This window comes from Trachemys scripta, chromosome 1 (genome assembly GCF_013100865.1).
Source record: "Trachemys scripta elegans isolate TJP31775 chromosome 1, CAS_Tse_1.0, whole genome shotgun sequence".
NCBI lineage: Eukaryota > Metazoa > Chordata > Testudines > Emydidae > Trachemys > Trachemys scripta.
Window position 1 is genome coordinate 122634108 of NC_048298.1, and position 22061 is coordinate 122656168.

A 22061-nucleotide genomic window follows, 5' to 3' on the forward strand; every position below is an offset into this window, starting at 1 on the left:
AGAAAAAAACTTTTGAAGTGATAATCAAGATAGCCCAGTACAGACAGTTTGATAAGTGTGAGAATACTTACAAGGGGAGATAGATTCAATGTTTGTAATGGCTCAGCCATTCCCAGTCCTTATTCAATCCTGAGTTGATTGTGTCTTTGCATATCAATTCCAGCTCAGCAGTCTCTCGTTGGAGTCTGTTTTTGAAGTTTTTCTGTTGTAAGATAGCCACCCGCAGGTCTGTCATTGAATGGCCAGACAGGTTAAAGTGTTCTCCCACTGGTTTTTGAGTATTATGATTCCTGATGTCAGATTTGTGTCCATTAATGCTTTTGCATAGAAACTGTCCGGTTTGGCCAATGTACAGGTCAGAGGGGCATTGCTGGCACATGATGGCATATATCACATTGGTAGATGTGCAGGTGAACGAGCCCTTGATGGTATGGCTGATGTGATTAGGTCCTATGATGATGTCACTTGAACAGATATGTGGACAGAGTTGGCATCGGGCTTTGTTACAAGGATAGGTTCCTGGGTCAGTGTTTTTGTTCAGTGATGTGTGGTTGCTGGTGAGTATTTGTTTTAGGTTGGGGGGTTGTCTGTAAGCGAGGACAGGTCTGTCTCCCAAGATCTGTGAGATTAAAGGATCATCTTTCAGGATAGGTTGTAGATCTCTGATGCGCTGGAGAGGTTTTAGTTGGGGGCTGAAGGTGACAGCTAGTGGTGTTCTGTTATTTTCTTTGTTGGGCCTGTCTTGTAGGAGGTGACTTCTGGGTACTCGTCTGGCTCTGTCAATCTGTTTTTTCACTTCAGCAGGTGGATATTGTAGTTTTAAGAATGCTTGATAGAGACAAGCACCTACAAGATCTCTATCTGAGGGATTGGAGCAAATGCGGTTATATCTTAGAGCTTGGCTGTAGACAATGGATCATGTGGTGTGTCCTGGATGGAAGCTGCAGGCATGTAGGTAAGTGTAGCTGTCAGTAGGTTTCCGGTATAGGGTGGTATTTATGTGACCATCGCTTATTAGCACAGTAGTGTCCAGGAAATGGACCGCTTGTGTGGATTGATCTAGGCTGAGGTTGATGGTGGGATGGAAATTATTGAAATCATGGTTGAATTCTTCAAGGGCTTCTTTTCCATGGGTCCAGATGATGATGTCATCAATGTAGCGCAAATAGAGTAGGGGCGTTAGGGGACGAGAGCTAAGGAAGCGTTGTTCTAAGCTAGCCATAATAATGTTGGCATACTGTGGGGCCATGCGGGTACCCATAGCAGTGCCGCTGACTTGAAGGTATATATTGTCCCCAAATGTGAAATAGTTGTGGGTGAGGACAAAGTCACAAAGTTCAGCCACCAGGTTAGCTGTGACATTATCGGGGATACTGTTCCTGATAGCTTGTAGTCCATCTTTGAGTGGAATATTGGTGTATAGGGCTTCTACGTCCATAGTGGCCAGGATGGTGTTTTCTGAAAGATCACCGATGGATTGTAGTTTCCTCAGGAAGTCAGTGGTGTCTCGAAGATAGCTGGGAGTGCTGGTAGCGTAGGGTCTGAGGAGAGAGTCCACATAACCAGACAAGCCTGATGTTAGGGTGCCAATGCCTGAGATGATGGGGTGTCCAGGATTTCCAGGTTTATGGATCTTGGGTAGCAAATAGAATACCCCTGGTCGGTGTTCTAGCATGCGTCCGTACAGATTTGTTCCTATGCTTTGTCAGGGAGTTTTTTTAGCAGATGGTGTAGTTTTTTTAGGTAATACTCAGTGGGATCAGAGGATAATGGTCTGTAGAACGTGGTGTTAGAGAGCTGTCTAGCAGCCTCTTGGTCATATTCCAATTTATTCATGATGACGACAGCACCTCCTCTGTCAGCCCTTTTGATTATGATGTCAGGGTTGTTTCTGAGGCTGTAGATGGCGTTGTGTTCAGCGTGGCTGAGGTTATGGGGCAAGTGATGTTGCTTTTCCACAATTTCAGCCTTTGCACGTTTACGGAAGCAAACTATGAAGAAATCCACTCTGTTGTTTCGACCGTCCAGAGGAGTCCATGCAGAATCCTTTTTTTTTTTGTAGTGCAGGTAGGTGGGATTCTGTGGGTTAGTATGCTGTTCAGAGGTATGTTGGAAATATTCTTTGAGTCGGAGACGTCGAAAGTAGGATTATAGGTCATCGCAGAACTGTATCATGTTCGTGGGTCTGGAGGGACAAAAGGAGACAAACATGGTTCCCATACCTTATTCAGTTAGTGATGCGCCCACCAGTTATTCCCTGAGACTTCCGTTAGAGCCTAGCCATTTGGACTCTACACCAAGTGCTTTGGCGTTGGGGAGGAATGTACCTCCTATGCTGTCTCTGACCCTGAACCGCCCACCCTCCCCAGTGTGTATGAAGACGCATGAGATATCTGAACAGACTACTGAGAGAAGGTGGTTACTAGCACTAAAATCATCTAGGCATGGGGAGGAGAGCAGAGTGCAGCTGAAATCCAAGCATTCTTTTTCACTGGTAGTACCAAAACCAACGCCATTCATTCTGGTATCAAGGCAGGGTACCACCGAGTCTGGGGCCCCAACAGGCGCCTTCTGCGCCTGCGGTACCACAGCATTCAGAGAACGTCTCGGTACCCACTACACAGGATACATTTGTGGCAGTGAGAGGTCTGGTGAGCCTATCAGTACTAGTATATCCTGCAGTGCAGGAGACCACGCTTCTGTGACCAGCAGACAGAGGGGTGCAAGTATACTATTGGTGCAGAATTCTCCGTACCGTGAGCCTCAGTCTTCACACCCATCAGTACCATCAAAGGGTAAGCCTGCAGAGTTGGCTGCTCTACACACTTTACTGATGCAGCACTATTGGGAGCAGCATTCTCCCCCCCTCTCCCCCCCCACCTGGTGGTGATTCACCCTCCTCTGAATCAGAAGTGTGGGGAGTTGACTAACAAGTTGCCACCCGTTCCTGAGTCCAGTAGTGGGCCCAGTGGTGAGTAGACAGAGGCAGTTCAGGAAGACCCTGCTGGACAGCTAGCAGAAGAGGAGCAGCAGCCTCAGCCTGTGCTAGTTTCATCATCTTCTCCTGATGAGACCACTTCCTCAGACAGCATCTCACCCCCTCCCAAAGATTATAAAGCTCACCAAGAGCTATTGAAGAAGGCGACCTCAAGTTTGGGGATCCAAGTGGATGAGATTGGTTAAGAAGTCCTCCCACTACCTTATTGATATTTTAGCCACCACAGAGCTTCTGTGTGTGGCCTTAACTATTGATGCAATTTTGGAGCCCATTAAGTCACTGTTAGTCCCCTTCCTCACCTCAAAAAGGGCTGAGTGTAAATATTATGTTCCCTCCCAGGGATGTGAATATCTATGCTCATGTTCCCCCCCATGGTTCTCTGGTGGTGTCAGTGGCCAATGAAAGGGAATGGCAGAGTCAACAGGTCGCAGCCCCCAAATGAAAGGGTGCTAAAAAACTAGATTTGGCAGAAAAGTTTAGGGTTGCAACTCAGAATTGCTGACCAACAGGGTATTTTGAGACATGATGATTTTACTATTTGGGACTCCACATTAAAGTTTAGGAACATGTTGCCAGAGGACACTAGGCAAGAGTTCTCTTTTCCTCTTTAGCTGATGAGCAGAAATTTGTAGCAAGAACTTTGCTGAAACCTGGATTAGATGCAGTAGACTCTGCTGCTAGGACCATGGCTTCTGTAGTTTCCATACCTGGAGCTCTTGGCTGCAGGCCTCAGGTCTTCCGGAAGAAGGCCAATAAACAACACAAGATTTGTCCTTTGAAGAGTCTTCACTTTTTTCAGAATAAAATGACTCTAAACTCCATGGTTTGAAGGACTCTAGGGTGCAGACCACCTCCTCCTGCTTCTGCATCAACGCCTACTCCATCCAGTCATCTGGGGGGTGCTAAACTGGTGTTTTGATAGGTCGGTCAAGGACAGCATGCCAATTTCCAGGAAGCCAGATTCAGTCTCCCCGCATATTCACAAACCACCTTGTCCACTTCCTCCATGCTTGGTCCCAGATTACTCGCATGTTGGATCTTAAGCACTGTGGAAGTGGGATATAGCCTCTAATTTCTTTGTTCCTCCTTCCACAATCCCTCTTCAGAGACTAGTCTCATGAAGAGCTCCTTCTCCAGGAGGTTCATTTTCTCTTTTGAGTAGGAGCCATAAATTAGGTTCCGCAGTTTTATTCCTGTTATTTCCTAATCGTGAAAGCAAAGAGGTCTCTCACCAACAAATTTTACACAGTCCCCCTAGCTTCCATCATTCCCTCTCTGGAGAGTGGTATACCACCCTCGACGTAAAAAACACTTACTTTCATGAGACAATTTATCAATGTCACAGAAAATGTCATTTTCTTAGTGAAGCACTCTTAATACCAGTTCACTGAGCTGCCTTTCAGCCTGTCAGCAACTCCTCGGGTTTTCATAAAATGTATGATGGGGTACCTGTGTACTAGGAGTAAAAGTCTACTCTTACATGGACAATTGGCTAGTCAGAAGTGAGTCCGGGGCTCCGATACTCTCCGGTATATATCTCATCCAGTCAACTTTCAAAGCTCTGGGTGTGCTGATCAACATAAAGAAATCTATCCTTTCTCCAGCTCAGAGGATGGAGTTTATAGGAGCAGTTCTGGATTCTGCTCAAGCCAGGGCTTTCCTTCTGGACACAAGGTTCCAAACAATTTGATCTCTTGTTGCAGATCTCAAGACTCATCCAGACACAACAGTGTAAAACTGTATAAGGTTCCTGGGGCTCATGCACATACATAGTCCAGCATGCCAGGTTACATCTCAGGACTGTGACATGTAACCTGTGATTTGAAGCTGCTTGATTTGAAGATAACTGGAGGATAGCTAATATGACACCAATTTTTTAAAAAGACTCGAGAGTTAAGTTCCCTCTAAGCTGTGTGGTTGTGAAGCCACCTACAAAGCGCCGTGTAGGCTCTCAGGGCTGCGGCTGGGAGAGATGCCTCTCCCCCAGCCCCGGACCTGCTGCGGTGGCCAAGCCCAGCCTGGTGGGACTTGCGCTGTGGCTCAGTGGCCACAGCGCTGGCTTCTCTCCAGATCCTCCCCTGCGCTCCTATGGGCCCTCCAGTTCCAGGGCTTCTCTCCGCTCCACCCCTTCACTCATCTCAGCCGGCCAATTGAGGGCTCCTCTCTCGGCACCTGCCGGCTGCCTGTGGGGATGGAGGAGGTAGAAAGGAATCCAGATTTGCTAACGCTCCTCCGGGCTGCCGGTGAGGGACAGTCCGCTGCTTTGTGCTCCCCTGGGGTCCAGAGCCCAAAGCGGCAGACTGTCACTGGCGGCCCGGACTGTGGATGGACCTGCCACAGCCCGGGGAGAGGTGACCCTCCCCCACACCTGCCACGGACCAGGGGAGAGAGGCGACCCTCGCCTGGCCCCAGGCCTATAGAGGACAGGGAAGAGGCGCCCCAGCCCACCCCTAGACCTGCCACGGCTGGGGGAGAGGCACCTATCCCGTGGGCCAACCCTGGAGCTGCCACAGTGGGGAGAGGTGCCTCTCCCCTGAAGACCAGGTGCTGCTGTGGGAAGAGAGAGCTGGGTGGAGTCCTCTCTCCCCGCCATAGCCCCAGGGTGGCCTGCACCCAAAACCCCGCACCCCCAGCTGGTATCTTCACCCCTCCTGCACCCTCAGCAGAGTCATCACCCCCTGCACTCCAACCCTCTGCCCCAGCCCTGAGCCCCCTTCCACACTCCAAACCCGTCAGTCCCATCCCTGTCACATGAATTTTGTTATCTGCACCAGTATGGAGGTTGCGTCACACATCACCTCCATATTGGTGCACATAACTAAATTCTTTCCGCACATGTGTGGAAAAAATTAAAGGGAACACTGCTCCAAAGGCGATCCTTGCAATTACCTGTGAGTAAGCCTAACTTCAGTACCAGGCAAATCGGCCCTAGATGTTCGAAGAGCTCTCATGTTCTAGATAGGACTAAACAGTTCCATTAGTCAACACAACTATTCATGGCTATTGCAGTCAGGATGAAAGATCTCCCAGTCTCTTCACAAATAATTTTATCGTGGATAGCTTCCAGTATTCATGTATGTTCTGATCTGGCTTGCATTTCTCCACTGAGCAAAATAACGGCATATTCTACAAGTTTGCAAGAGGCCTCAGTGTCATTTTTCGTACAAGTCTTTATCCAGGACAGTGGTAGAGCAGCAGTCTGGTCTTCGGTGCACACCTTCGCATCCAATTATGCCATCACTTGGGACTCTTAGAGACTATGCTAAATTTGGACAAATTGTATTCCAGTCTGTGTATGCATACGCTCCAATCCCCCCTCCTACTTTACAGCTTGAGTCAGAGTGGAATGCCCATGTGCAATCACTCAAAAAATGCTTAACCTTCTGTAACTGTTCTTCAAGATATGCTGCACATGTCCATTCCACAACCTGCCCTCCTATCCCTCTGCATTGGAGTTGTCAGGCAAAAAGGAACAGAGAGGGCTCTGGAGCAACTGGGTAACAGTGGTGTGCAACAGCACAGGGCTTTTGACCTGCCCCAACAGGTGCCACTGAAGGGAAAATTTCCTATGACAGTGTGCAGGGTGTGCACACCCTAAGCGTGGAATAAGAACAGTAATAGAAGGATAGTAACCTTTTTTCGCCCTCCCCAATCCCTTGTGTTAGATACAGAAGAGTGAAATGCTTTTTGTTAAAATAACTTTCACCATTTCTAGTCTGAGACTTAGGTTAATGCTTGAAATTTAGAATGGACTTAGTCTGCCCTGATTAATGCCTTTATTTAGAGTTATGATCAATTAAAAAAAAAAAAACCTTCTGAACGTGTTCATTTGTTATGCTTTAAGCAAAAATTAATCCCAGTGCCCATTGTGAGATTACTATGGAGTCCCTCTAAATTCCTGCTCAAACAAGATATGATTTACTATTCGGGTTGCTCTAAAACAAGTGGCATAGGACAATTTGTTAATTTTTGTATTTCATTAAGGTAAATTTATCTGGTAAAATTTGTTTTAGTGCTGCAGAGTTTGTTTTTGCCACATTCTAAAAGATTGTAAATTCTAGATTTTTTTTTTTAACTTTACAAATAACTTTTTCTGTTGGAAAGGTATAATTATTACAGATAAGTGCTGCCCTATTACAAGCTTTGCAGAAAATTTTTGTGGCAAATAGCAGTAAGGTGGGAAAGTTCAGTTGAAAACCTTTTCAATATTAAAGCTAAAAACAGGCAATTAGATTCTCTTGAAGAGAGAAAATATAAAAGCTAAAGTTGTTCAAAAGCAAAGTAAGTTGCCTGTACTGAATGTATTCAGTATTTTATATCCCTGCCTTTCTGATTTAAGGGACTGATCTGGCTCTCATTGAAGTGAATGACAGATCTTTCAACTTCAATGAGAACAGGTTCAGATCCTGTGTGTGAAGATGAATATAACTACTGTATGTATAACATATTGTGAAATATGCAGTTGTGCAAGATAGCCAAGTAAATATTGCTGTGTATGTAACTTCTGCATTTCCTGATTTTTAAATGTGCATCCTTAAACTTGTAATAGCTTGGGTCTTTTTGTTTTTATTAGCTAATCATGTTGGATGCAGCAGATAAGTGACTGAAAACTAACCTACACCTAGAATCTTCCTTTGTATTTTCTTAGTACTTTTCTACACTTTGCTTGTTTTTTTGTTGTTGTTGTTTTTTTAATCTTGTACTTTGTTTAGCCTTGTTAATTCATCTGTACTATTTTGTTTTTTGGAATTTTTGCCTCTTACCTTTAATCACTATCCATACAATTTTGAAATTCCAGACTGCAAACACTAGGCCTGTTTTAAGGCATTGTCTATTTGCGTGTACTGCTCCACCTCTCCTTTTCCCTCAGGCCTTAAATATTGTGGTGATACAGATTAAATTGAACTCAGAGAGATAGTTGAGCAAGAAACTAGACGATTCGATACACTTATCTTCAAAGTTTGTATATCTTCCAGATTACTGTTGTTTGTTTTTTTTAATTACTTACTTTTTTTCAATAGGATCCGTGACATCAAATGGTCCCACCACCACATTGGTTGAGAAAAAGGCTTCAGGCACAAAAGCTAATGGTGGCAGTCCACAATCCTCATCCTCTGGTTACACTCAAAATAAAATGTGCAGCTCTAGTGTTTATCACAAACAGTTAGCAGCTCTAAACTGTTCTGTGCGTGACTGGATAGTAAAGCATGTAAACACAAATCCACTCTGTGATCTGACACCCATATTTAGAGACTATGAGAAATATTTAGCAAGCATTGAACAACATCATGGAAGCAGTAGTGATAGTGGCTCTGAAAATGAAAGCAACAAAACAACTGGAACTCAGTCTGTTCCTACGTTTGGGACTTCAAAACTTCAGCAAGGATCAACTTTTTTGTTTAACAGCAACAAAACTGAGGATGAATCAGACAAGAAACCTGAATCAACATCGGAAAAGAACAGAGAATCACCATTAGGAGTTGCATCAAATGTCTCATTTAATTTTGGCAAGAATGTTGATAGTTCTATTTTGGGTTCACTTGGTTCTGGCACACTAACTAGTTTTTCATTCTCCCCTGGGAATTCGGGTGTATTTGGAAAAGATGCAAAGCAGGGAAAGTCTGTCTCCACGCTTTCCACCAGGGTATTGGAAGCTCAGACAGAAAGTGGAAGTAGTGAGGATAAAGGTAAATATTGATTTTTGATCAATTGAACTTTTACTAATGATATGCTTTGAATGTTTGGGCATAACTTAATATTCCAAGGCTGCTTTGTAGTGAGCTATTAAGCTTAACAAGGGTTTGTATAGGTTTATTCACCGTTTTGCTCTTGTATTTTCAATACTGAACGATTGCAGAACTTTGCCTCTAATCTTGAATTTCTCAATCTTGCTGTCATGACAGTAAGGAACAATAAATTCTAGTTGGATTTATACATTTTAATAGCATCTTTTCAGTGTTACATAAGCAATTTGCCTACACAAGTATTGAAATTTTATGATTGATATCTTAGACTCGTGTTCATCCAAAATTTCAACCAAATTTGTAATCCAGACCCTGTGTTGACTTAGTCATATAGTAGTCTGACGTATTAGAATAAAAAGTGCACATTTCTCCCTGCAATGTGATAAGTATAATCACCGATGACATTTAATTACATTGTAATCTCTAGCTCAAATTAAACCAAATTAACTTTAACTGTACTGGAACCTGCATATCTAATTAAAGGGGCTGTAAACTACCCCACCCCGTTCTTAAAGGAAGTATCCCTTTTATCTGTTTTAAACACTGCTCCACATAATTATAAGTAATGACTCACAAACATAGTGTGGCCCATTGTGTCATTTTTATAACACTGCTGAATTTTAAATAGCACTGTAAAATACTGATTACATTATTAGGCAAAAGTGTTATTTTATGTGTGAAGTTGGTAATTGGAGTACTCTTGGTTCCCTATCCCTTACTTATTCTGAAATAAAATGACTAGTGATTAGTACTGTGAAAATATTTATAAATGTTTCCGTTGTAACCCCTGTCCACTGTGGCTGTCTTTTGAAGTTTAATATAGGAGCTGGAACTCTATTTGCTTGCACACACCATTTCAGTCTGTGCTTATATAAAAGTAACATCATCTAGGACTTTAGTGAGGGTTTGTTTTTGTTTTTTTTTTAAGCGAGGAGTGGGAGGTAGCTTCCCTTGCAAGTGTGGTGGGGAAAGGCCATAAAACTTCAGTTTCTGTGGAATGTAAACTTTTGAACAAAACTAAGTTTCTGGTGTTTCTGAATGTGAACCAACTGTACAGTGGTACATTAAAGCTTTCAAGTCTTAAAGCAGTTTCAGCCCCACTGCAGCATTCAGTAGCTTTGTCAAGCAACTGCAGAATGAAATGAATAAAATTCTGGTCAGTTTCACTGCTGCTGTTTATAAGTATTTAGGGAGCAGTAAAACTACCAAAGATCTTGTCAGTTTCCTTCTGCTACTGCTTAGAAAAGTTGTGAGTAGCAGCAGAGGCAGGCACAGCATCCTGGTAGAATTCCTAGCAAGTGGGGGGTGGAAAGAGGCTGAGCTCTTACCCATTTTTAAGCTGTTGTCTCTTGATACCATTGGTGTAGCTCTCCTCCCGCCTCCCCCCGACTTACTCCTAGTATACTTTTCAAGCCCTCCATATAACCTGGGTGGTGTTTTTTTGAGGGGAGGGAACTACTCATGAATCTCTTTACTTTATAACAATCTCCCAACCAAAAAAGTCCTGGGTTGTTTTTTTGTTGTTGTTGTTTTTAAAACCAACCTTATAATTAACTAGCTGCTATTCAAACTTCCAAAAATGTAATTAGGATCCTTCTGATCTCCATATTCATTTAGCTGGTGTAGTTATTAAAACACTAGACTTACTGACCACAGAAAGTTTCTTATAGTTGCCTTACCTCCAAGACACAAATCAATTTAAAATACTTTTTGACAATCTCTGGACTGTATATGTGCACTCTCAATATGTATGTTTGTGTATTATCAGTAATACAGTGTGAAGAAACAATAAGTGGTATCTGCATAACATTGTTCTGGGTTGTATTAAACCATTCCTTTGTTTAAGGAGGAGATGAAGAAGAGGAGGAGCCACCAAAAACAGTTGTTAACGAGGTAAAAGAAGATGATGCCTTCTACTCAAAGAAGTGAGTGGTCATTTTTAATGTTTACAAGCCACGGTAAATAAAAATCATGACTTTTAAAAAAAGAAAATAGATATAAATTAATTTTTTTAATTGAAATCGCTGTTTTTATTTACATGTTGCACGTTCTGTACCTTTTCCTATTCTAGTCCTAAATTGCTGAAATTGATGTTTTCATACTTTTTTTAGTTTCGTAATTGTTAAAACTTTAGATTTTACATAGATTTTTTTTTTCTTCTGTGACGTTTCATCTGAGCTCATCTATGTGGAATGTCTAGGGCCTCATTAACATCCTTACTGTGAGAACAACACATGTTCAAACAAAATTGAGCAAAACTTTGTGCGCTATTCGCAACCAACACCACGTTCTGATATTGCAATTCCACAGCTCAAGAAAGCTGAAACACTTTGACCAGCTGTACTCCTCCATCAGGTTTTGCAATTCGAAGTTGGAGACTTGTTCTCCTAAGTCACTTAGGTGCTTTTGAATATCCCTCCCAGAGGAGACTGGGCATAGGAGTGTAAAGTTAGACTTGTTTTTGAAAATTTAGGTGTGTATATGAAATAATTCACAATATTTAAGGTATTTTAAGTCTAAATTTTCATTGTTAATACAGAACCAAATTTGCTTTGAATTCAGACTTTAAGCCTATTAAAAGAAGTGTTTAATTAAAATACAGTTTTAGTGTCTGATGCTCCAAACACTTACGTACATGCTTAACTATAAGCATGTGTGTTGTCCCATTGACATAAGAGGAACTATTTATGTGAGTGAAGTATGTACCATATTAAATCTTTGCAGGATCGGGGCTTTAAATGTAAATATTTTGAAGCAAGGTTTACAAAGTACACAAGATCTTGTTTTAGGATAACAGGTTCTACGTTTTGTTTTAGTATATTACAAATGCTGGGATTTTGACTTTAACCATTAATATTTTCAAGTTCAGCTCTCCCATTTTTGAACCCTTTGCTTTGTGGTCCTACTAAAATCTATTCTTACGCTTTTAACTTGGGACCGCATCGTGTGTGATGCTGACTATTTTTTCCCAGTTTTGCAGTAAAATTAGCGTTTCAAACAAAGATAAAGAGTTTTATGTATTGTTTAACTGCTTTTCTCAGGTCTTTTTTTATATAACATATAGTCATTTGGCTTTCACTTCGTATACCATAACTTGGTGTCCTTGTTTGAAACTACAGTCTCTTGCATATTTGATTTTATTTTGTTGAGAAGAATATCCGCTATCACAGCTGTTTACTGAATGGGACTTAAAAAGCTCTTTCTTGCCAAGTTTTCAGTGGCCTTGTCTACACTACAGGGAAATTTTGATCTAAGCTATACAATTGGAGTTAATGTGAATAGCGTAACTCAAATCAACATAGCTTAGATCTGCTTACTGCGGGGTCCACACTACACGATGTTGATGGGAGACAGTCTCCCATCAACTTCCCCTACTCTTCTCTATCCAGTGGAATAGAGGAGTCGACGGAAGAGTGAACCGCAGTCAATTTAGCGGGTCTTCGCTAGCCCTGCTAAATCAACCATTGATGCATCAGTCGCCGCTCGTCAATCCCCTGGTAAGTGTAGACAAGCCCAGTATCTTCATAAAACTTCCAAAACTATTCAAATTTTCCATAGCCTTATTTTTCCATAAAGTTTTAACTTATAACAAAGGACTGAAGCATTTTAAGAGTCAAAATGTCACACTTTTTTTGGAGACTATTTCAAATGTAATTGAATCAACAGTTTAAAGCCAAAATGACACATTTTCTTCCTGAAACAACATTAATATTGACAGCTTATCCATGCTATGGGATCTATCATCTGGGTAGTTGCAGTAAGAACCTAAATAATGTATTTTGCTGTGGTCTGGGAGACTAGACATGTGTAGGGTTTTTTTTTCTATTCTATAATTGTCAGGTTTAAATTATTGAAAGGACTTTAACTGTAGATAAAATCCTCCATTATGTATTTGGGAGATTTTAAAAATTTATTTATATATCTGTACATACTGTCTGACTTGTTTTATAGGTGCAAACTGTTCTACAAAAAAGATAATGAATTTAAAGAAAAGGGTGTAGGAACGCTGCATTTAAAACCTGCAGGAAATGAAAAAACTCAACTGCTGGTGCGAGCAGACACCAATTTAGGTATGTAACTTTCTTCTGAGTCTGTCTTGCTGGTCCTGATAATGCTCTATAGTGAAATCTACATTGGTGCTCTTTTCTAAAGAATCCAGTGCTTTCACTGTAACTAACTGATATACATATTGAGTACACACAAGATACTAAGTACTCAAATAAGAGATACTATCAGGTCACAGTCACAGTTCAGAGCAACTGCACCAGCTTTTCCCCCTCACGGTCCACTAAACGCACCACCCTAGGCTGTCAGCTCCTCAGCCGTCACCTCTTAGGTAGAGACCTGCATGTGTCTTCCTCCTGACCGGCTGCACAGTTCTATCTGCCTACACTGTGATATTCCCAGCAAGCCAGATTGCCTAAACAAGCCAGCGTCTGCATTTCGCTTCTGCTTTGAAGGCTATGAATAGCAGTAATTGCCAGCTGTTATAAGTAACTACACAGCCCTTTATAAACAAGCACATTTATTCGTAAGGTGAAAGCATTAGAGAGAGAAGGTTAAAAATAATAAAAAATGCACACGTGCTAATAAGTTTTTACCAGAGATTACCTCCCAACTGCAACAGGATCTCCGCTAGGAGTCAGTCCTTCAGATCCTACTAGGGGATTTTTGTATGGCTATAAGTCTTAGCTCAGAACTAGCACATCAATGAATGGATTAGTTTGTCCATTATAAGGCTTGGGTCTTTGATCTTGAGACTCTGGGAACAGCTAATCAGCAGATAATGGTCCTATCCTCAGGGCACAGCTTCAAAAGGCTGGGTTTTTGCATAACTGAAGGTGGGGAATTTGCATTCAGCTCCCCCTAGAGATTCCCCAGGCAAATCACTTGACGCTGTCCCAAAAATCCATTCCTGTCTGGTATATTGTTGAATACATAAAAACATAAGTCACTTTCTACTGTTCACATCATATTTCCCCCCAGAGAGGTTACCTACAGTCTTGGACCACCACAATATATAAATCATTCATTTAATACAATAGCCCCACAAAGATGCTTAAACTTAATTCAATAAGGTTTTCCAGGGATTTTGATATAAATTGTGACTACTAGGGCATTAGGAAGAGGTAGAAATCAGGACTTCTGCATCTGGGATAGGGAATGGGCTTGTTATTGGGTGGCCTTCTATATTGAGATCTGAATTAGATTGTACACTAGAAATTCCAGCATGTAGGGTGCTGCTGAGCTCTGGTGCATGAAAACCTCTAAGATGTAATCGGTATGGTACAATGGAAGACTGAATTCCCCCCTTTCCTAATACTCACTACTACATTTTTTTGTGAATTATTTCCTAGGTTTATGAAAACATTTTTTTTTTGTTTATGCATATTGCTGAGTTTAAATTTGAAACTACTCTAAGACAGCACTAACTTTGAATGTGATTTTTTTTTTTAAATCACTTAGTATTTTAATATGTTAACTTATGCCTGAGTTAGAATATCACTGTTATTTATATTTCCAGCATATGTTGTATGAATGAACAGTGGTAGCCATAAAAAAATAATTCTACTACAACACGTCCAGTACTATATTAACAGCTCCTGTATGTTTAGTGCAATGTTTTTCTACTGCTTAAGGACTCTACTTGATATCTCGGAATAGTAGTTGCTATGTTTATATAGACGTAATGTGAACACTCAGATTTCGGTTTGTGTGCTGCATTTCCTCATTTAGCTGAGGTTTAAATTGGTCATAGGGACACTTCACCCTCCTAAAAACAAAATCCCACGTGTGCTCTTCACCCTAACACTGTTCCTCCAGCTTCTCTTATTTTTGCTGTTCTCACTTCTTTGGAGGGAAGGTTTCACATTTCTTTCCTTCCCGTGAACTACAAATCACTGAAATTTTACCTCTGGCTAAGAGGTGGGATGTAGGCCCCTGGTGCCTTATGGATGCTCTGTAGGTAAGCCAAGTATTTTATACAGCAAAGATCAACACACCCCAGTCTCTACTGGCAGAAGAACAGAGGCCTAACCTTGGACCTTAACTTGTCTAATACTGCCAGTTGGTCAGTACTTCCACTTGAGGCCTTTCTGACAGTGGCAGAGTGAATCTGATGAATTACCCATGAATTTCATCTCCTCTGGATCACCAGTGAAGCATCCTTTTAGAAATAGCAGAGGAATAGATATTTGGGAAACAAAATTCCTTTGTCTTCTCCCCACAAGAGCATCTCCAGCAGCTGTAGTAGATCACATCTGCAAGCTTTGCCACTTGCACACAAATGGATAATCAGAATGAAACGGACCATTCCAATTTGCTGTTGCTTCCCCAAGAAATCCTAAAGTAAAAGCATACCTACAACCCTTACTGGTGGGAGAATCCCTTGAATATAAATGATGGGGGAAGAGAGTATCCCTCATTCCATACTAAAGCTTAAATTCCTCCTCTGTAAGCTTACTAATATGTAAATTTTCTTACAATACCAATAATTTATTTAACCTAATATGTTCTTTTCTCACAAATGCAGGTAACATACTATTGAACGTGTTGGTTCCGCCCAAGATGCCATGCACAAGAACAGGAAAAAACAACGTTCTTATAGTCTGTGTTCCCAATCCACCAATTGATGAGAAGAATTCCACTGTCCCTGTCACTATGTTAATAAGAGTGAAAACAAGTGAGGATGCAGATGAGTTGCACAAAATTTTACTCGAGAAAAAGGAGGCCTAAACATATTGCAGTCAAATGCTCTGAGAAATTACTGCTGCTACTCATTTTTTCTTTAACTTCTTAACTCTCTACTCTGACATTCTAAGAACTGTTACAGGAATTCTGAAAAGTTTTTGTGAGGAAAAGCTAAAATGGCTAATAAAAGCTTTAACTGAACACAAGTATCCATCTGTCCTCCCTCCTTTTTTGGAATATCTAATGTATGAACCATATTTGGATAAAATTTGTACATTTAAATTAGTGATTGCTGGATGGACTGAAATCAAAGTACAAAATGTTGTACCACATGTTCTTCACAGGCTTTAAGGTGAAGTGCAGCAACCTCCTTTTTTGAGAAGGGAGAAGGCTAAATTGTTTAACTCTTGAAACTATTTCTAGACTGAATAGAATTTTTTTTTTAAATACAAAATCAGTGTCTGCTAGCTTCTGGTAAAGGATCTAACCTTTCAAACTGTCACCTGAATAATTATGTATCTGAATAACAATGCTTCTGTAGATTCTTTTTAAATTAATAAGAAATGTGATGTACTGTTGGGATTCAGACTGCATCTGTGGTTCCTCAAAGCAAATAATTTGTTTGCATTATTCCTGTTGACTTTAATGTAGCTCTGCTACAAACAATTCAGTTTTGTTGTGCTTACTGTTGCAGCAAGCTAATGGTGTGCAATAGTATCCACAGACAAGTGGAAGACTATTAGCTCTCAACCAGACTGGCCCTATAATTGGTATTCTTGTTGACAGAGCTAGAGGCCAAGGGAGGAGATTCCAATACACTCTCTCCCCTAGAAGTATTCTTCCCTACTCCCGGTTGAGACACATCAAGAGCAGAAGTAGTTTGGTGGAGGAAACTGGCCAAGGCAAATACATGCCCTATCTGTTAATAAAATTTACTAAGCGTGTCTCATGAGCATCAAATTAAGTTTTAAAAAATCTTTGTGCTGTAAATGTCTCCTGACATGGCCAAGAGTCTGTGTAAAATTAGGTACTATACTATTAAATATTTTCTTTGTGATGTGATAAAGCAGCAGAATACTACTTACTGGCATCAAATATAGCAGTAGGGTTGGCTGCAGTGTTCTATCTTTTGGACTACTGAAACATCAAAGTGTGAGTAAAGTATTTAGTGTTAACCTGGAAGGAAGCTCGGATGCTGTATAGACATACCCATTTTAAATATAAATTGGTGCCTTTTTTGCATTTGGTTTAGTATTTAGCCACTAAAGTGTGTGTGTGTGGTTAGTTTCCTCAATTTTTTTTCTAACGTCGTGCTGGTACGTAGCTCAGAGGTCAGAACTTAAATGTTTGCATGTTAATTCTGTGAATGAAAATCATAACATGTACAAGTTTTACAGGCTCAGGTTGAAGGGCCAAGGGCTGAAATAATTTTGCATTTGTTTTTAGAAAACAGTGTCTTAATAAATAAATTTGAGTAAAGAAATTGTTTTGTAGGCTGCCAGTCACTGCACATGGAGGGGAATAATCTTTTGTGATGAGCAGATCACTCATTATGCACCTCACACTTTAAGAGCCATTGTGTATTTAGACGGTTAGAGGTATTGTGTTTGGTACTTGTTTACTTTCTCATGTGCAAAGATGTGTAGTAATGTGCTTTCCATCAATTGCAATATGGACCAACAAACAAGATACACAGAAATTCATTAGGAGAGGCAAATGTAACTAACTTTCCACGTGCCCCTTGCACAGCCATCCTGAGTGATATTTGCCTTTGAAATGAGTGAAATCTGGGACTTTTGTACGTGCATGGTTTTGGCTTGCTCTTGAAGCTAGGTAGGCTAAGTAGAAGAGGCCAGTGAATGGTCCTACTGTATCTGTGATTGCAAGAGTTGTTTAAAACATTGTTTAAATTGTGATTGTATGTTTGAGGGTGGGTGTTGAGGACAGGAAAGAGAATGGGACAGATGCTACTTAATGAAAATCTAATATGCTGGAAACCTTGTACCCCACAATGCCCAAGCTGGCAAATACACACATTTTCTATCGTAGTTCGGGAAACAATGAGTAAAGGAGGTGGCACACCTTATTCTTTAGCTAAGCATGTATTGGTATCAGTAAATGGCATGGAGAATCATATGGGAGAGATGGAAATAGGTAAGTGTATACTCACATCTTTGCAATAGGTTACCCTAAAAAGTCTCCCTTTAAAAAGAAAAGTATATGTATGAAATGTCTTAAGTCTAATAATATTAAAAACAGTGTTTTTAATTTAAGAACGTAATTCTACAGTTTATTACAACAGATCTTTGCTGTTAACACTTTAAAACAAAATTAAACAGGGAAAAGTGATCTATGTATCTTATATTGACTTCAGTTATTTGAATTGTGAGATGGGGAGAACTTAAATGTATACTTTTTTACTTGTGTTCAATTGTACAGCACAAATTATTTTGCTCCCAGGGTTATAAAAACAAATGTTGTGGCACTATGGTTTGAATTTTGTAGTTCATAGGGCACTTTCGGAGGGAGACACCTAAAAAGTAGATTCTGGGATTAGTCTACAGATTTTAATGTTTGTTTGCATGAAAATTTAATAGAAATTAAGCTCTAAAAACGTATTAAAAGCAAATGTAAAAATAGTTTGTTAGGAAATTACCATTAATTATATAGTTTGTATCAGGGTGTCTGTCATATGCTACTTAATTATAAAAGATTGTCTTATTTAGAATTCTAATTCAATAAATTTTTGTATCTTGCCTTGTAGATAGAGCTGTCTTCTTTCCAGAAGTATGGGGAATAAACAGGAACTAGAAATACTAGTGAATAATCACAACTATGATATAATTAGCATCACGGACTTGGTGGAATAATACACATGACTGGAATATTAGTATAAAAGGGTACAGCTTGCTCAGGAAGGACAAGTAGGAGGGAAAGAGAGGAGGTTGTTGCCTTGTATATCAAAGATGTATACCCTTGAGGTTCAGATGGAAATAGACAAGACTTGCTGAAAATGTCTGGATAAGGATAAGAGGTTTAAAAAAAAAAAAAAAAAAACAACCAAGGGTGATGTCATGGTAGGGGTCTACTATAGACTTCCTAACCAGGAAGAAGAGGTGGATAAGGCTTTTAAAAAAATATACCAGATCATCCAAAGCACAGGACTTGGTGATGATGATGTCCCAAATGTCTATTGGGAAAATAATACAGCTGGGCACAGATTATCCAACAAGTTCTTGGAATGCATTGGAAACATTCTTTTGTTTCAGAAGGTGGAGAAAGCAACTAGGAGAGACTGTTCTAGAGTTGACTTTTGACAAATAGGGAGGAACTGGTTGAGAACTTCAAAGTAGAAGGCAGCTTGGGTCAAAGTGATCATGAAATGATAGAGTTTGTGATTCTAATGAACAGTAGGAGGGAAAACAGCAAAATAAAGAATGGATTTCAAGAAGGCAGACTTCAGCGAACTCAAGGAATTTGTAGGTAAAGATGCCATGGGAAATAAGTCTAAGAGGAAAAACAGTTCAAGAGAGTTCTCTGAAAAACTGTCATTAAGGGCACAAGTGTATATTATCCCACTGCATAGAAAGTATGGCAAGAGATCACACTGGCTTAACCAGGAGATCTTCAATGATCTGAAACTCAAGAGTGTCCTACAAAAAGTGGAAACTGAGTCAAGTTATGAAGGATAACCATAAAAAAACCCAAAAGCCATGTAGGGACAAAATTAGAAAAGCCAAGGCACAAAATAAGATTAAACTAGCTAAAGACATAAAGGGTAACAAGAAAACATTCTACAATACATTAGAAGCAAGAGGAAGACTAAGGACCGAGTAGACCTGTTACTTAGTGAGAGGGGAAAGCCAATAGCAGAAAATGTGGTAAGAGAAGTGTTAAATGCCTTTGTTTTCACCAAAAAGGTTAGTCGCAATCGGACATCTAACATCGCAAATGCCAGTGAAAATGAGGTAGGATCTGAGGCTAAAACGGAACAAAGAGGTCAGATGTGTTCAAGTCAGTAGGGCCTGATGAAATACGTTCTAGAATACTCAAGGAGCTGACTCTGAAGATCTCAGCCATTAGTGATTATCTTCAAAAACTCATGGAAGATGGGAGAGATTCCAGAAGACTGGAAGAGGGCAAATGTAGTGCCAATCTATAAAAGGGGATAAGGACAACCTGGGGAGTTACAGACCAGTCAGCTTCACTTCAGTACACAGAAAGATAAGGGAGCAAATCAGTTTGCAACCACCTAGAAGATAAGGTCATAAGTAACAGTCAACATGAATTTGTCAAGAGTAAATAATGTCAAACCAACCTAACAGTTTTCTTTGACAGGGTAACAAGCCTTGTGGATATGGGGAGGAGAGGGGGAAGCAGTAGATTTGATATATCTTGACTTTAGTAAGGCTTCTGATACTGTCTTGCATGACCTCATAAATAAACGAGGGAAATATAGCCTACATGGAGCTACTATAAGGTGGGTGCATAACTGGATGGAAAACTGTTCCAGAGAGTAATCATCAGGGGTTCACATTAAAGCTGGAAGGGCACAACGAGTGGGGCTCTGCAGGAGATCAGTCCTGGGTCAGATTCTGTTCAATATGATGATACACAATTTAGATAATGATACAGAGAGTGTGCTTATAAAGTTTGCGGACAATACCAAGCTGGGATGGGTTGCAAGTGTTTTGGAGGATAGGATTAAAATTCAAAATGACCTGGAGAAATGGTCTGAAGTAAAAAGGATAAAATTCAATAAGAAATGCAAAGCATTCCACTTCAGAAGGAACAATCAGTTGCACACGTACAAAATGAGAAATGACTAGGAAGGAGTATTGCAGGAAGGGATCTGGGGCTTATAGAAGATCACAAGCTGAATGAGTCAGAGTAACATTGTTGGCGCCCACCCCCCAAAAAAGTGAACATTCTGCCATGTATTGGCACTAGTGTTGTAAGAGATACCAGAAGTAATTCTTCCACTTTACTCTGTGCTCATAAGGCCTCAACTGGACTATTGTGGCCAGTTCTGGGTGCCACATTGCAGGAAAGATGTGGACAAATTGGAGACAGTCCACTGTAGAGCAACAAAAATGATTAAAGGACTAGAAAACGTGACCTACAAGGAAAGATGGGGAAAAAATGGGTTTGTGGAGAGAGAAGACTAAGTAAAGACTTAAGTTTTCAAATGCATAAACAGTGGTTACGAGGAGAAAGGTGGGGAAATTGTTCTTGTTAACCTCTGAGGATGGGATAAGAAGCAACTGGCATATGTTGGAACAAGGGAGATTTAGGTTAGACATTAGGAAAAGCTTCCTAACTGTTGGGTAGTTAAGCACTGGAACAAATTGCTTTGGGAGGTTCTGCCATCTGTCATTGAAGAACAGGTTAGACATACACTTGTCAGGAATGGACTAGTTATTACGTACTCCTGTCTTGAGCACAGGGAATGGAGCTTGATGACCTTTTCAGGTCCCTTCTAGTCTTACACTTCTTTGATTCAATGTTGTGACATTAAGTACCAGCTATCAGTTGCACATTTGTGCAAGAGAGTTCTTCCCAATCTGAGTTGCTACAAATGATCAGTTTCATTGTTATAGCTGTAGACTTTGTTTTTTCAAATCTTTACAGGTTTGAGTTGTTGCTCTGGCTTTCTGGATATACTTTTTTCCCCAAAAGAACAAGATTAAAACCACTGTTTTCACAAAAACCTTTATGTTGTGAATCCTATAACTTCCTCTTGCAAGCTTTTAGTCTGTATGTGTAACTAATCGGTTTCAGAGTGAAGAAGTGGGTCATTGAGCAGATGCTTTTGCCCCATACTCCCCTCTGGTTGATTGCAATCTAGTAAGATTCTAGTTAAACAAATCTATAGTGATGCATCTTTAAAGTGAATGTGTAATTAAGCATAACAGGTAATGTATGTTAAGAATGCTATCTGATTTAGTTCATTTTGCAGCACCACAACTTCTCAAATGTCTCGAGACTTTTTCTGATGCTTTAAGTTATTTATTTGCATTTGCTAAATTTTGTGGCTGGTACATGTGCAAGCAAAATTAACTTCAAATGGCATGAATTAGTAATCAGTAATTAAAGGCTACTGAATTGAGTAATGTAATAATTCACTCCATTATTTTCAAAGTAGACCTCAAAAAGCTCAAGTTTTTCTATAGGAACTGATCTTTTATTGAATAGATTTGTCATGTGACTTCTGACATGTTTTATTTCTAATACGTTCTGAGAAAATGTACAAATTCCATGGAAAATGTGAATAAACAAATGGGAGATATAACAACCCTTTTTTATGTTTGACTGTGTGTGCGCTTTTGGTTATGACTGCAATGCCAAATACTTCCAGTGGGGAAGTGACAGCTGGTGTCTAATTTCAAAGTAAAATGTTCTGAAAAACATTTGAGGGGCGGAAAAGGGTGAACTTAGCCTGGGAGGGACACAACCAAACTGTTTCCTTTTGTAGATCACCTTGAGCAGGGCATAGCTGTATTGGGAGGGGTTGTAATTGACCAAATTTGAAGCTGACAGCTGTGAAGATAACGCATGCTGGAACTGTGAACTTCTCCCAGTACAAGACAGACAGTCCATGTTGGACTGAAATTCTAAGGGAGAGTAAT

The 22061-nt window shown here is 40.3% G+C and overlaps 1 protein-coding gene across 1 annotated transcript in view; it reads left to right on the forward strand.

Moving 5' to 3' along the window:
• NUP50 (nucleoporin 50) overlaps positions 1 to 21732 on the forward strand; it is a 40265-nt gene extending 18533 nt beyond the window's left edge. The window contains exons 5-8 of the mRNA XM_034783947.1: positions 8020 to 8685; positions 10589 to 10667; positions 12694 to 12812; positions 15275 to 21732. Coding sequence (XP_034639838.1) covers positions 8020 to 8685; positions 10589 to 10667; positions 12694 to 12812; positions 15275 to 15477 — 1067 coding nt within the window. The 3' untranslated portion in view covers positions 15478 to 21732. The remainder of the gene's footprint in view (positions 1 to 8019; positions 8686 to 10588; positions 10668 to 12693; positions 12813 to 15274) is intronic.
• The last annotated feature ends 329 nt before the right edge of the window (positions 21733 to 22061 follow it).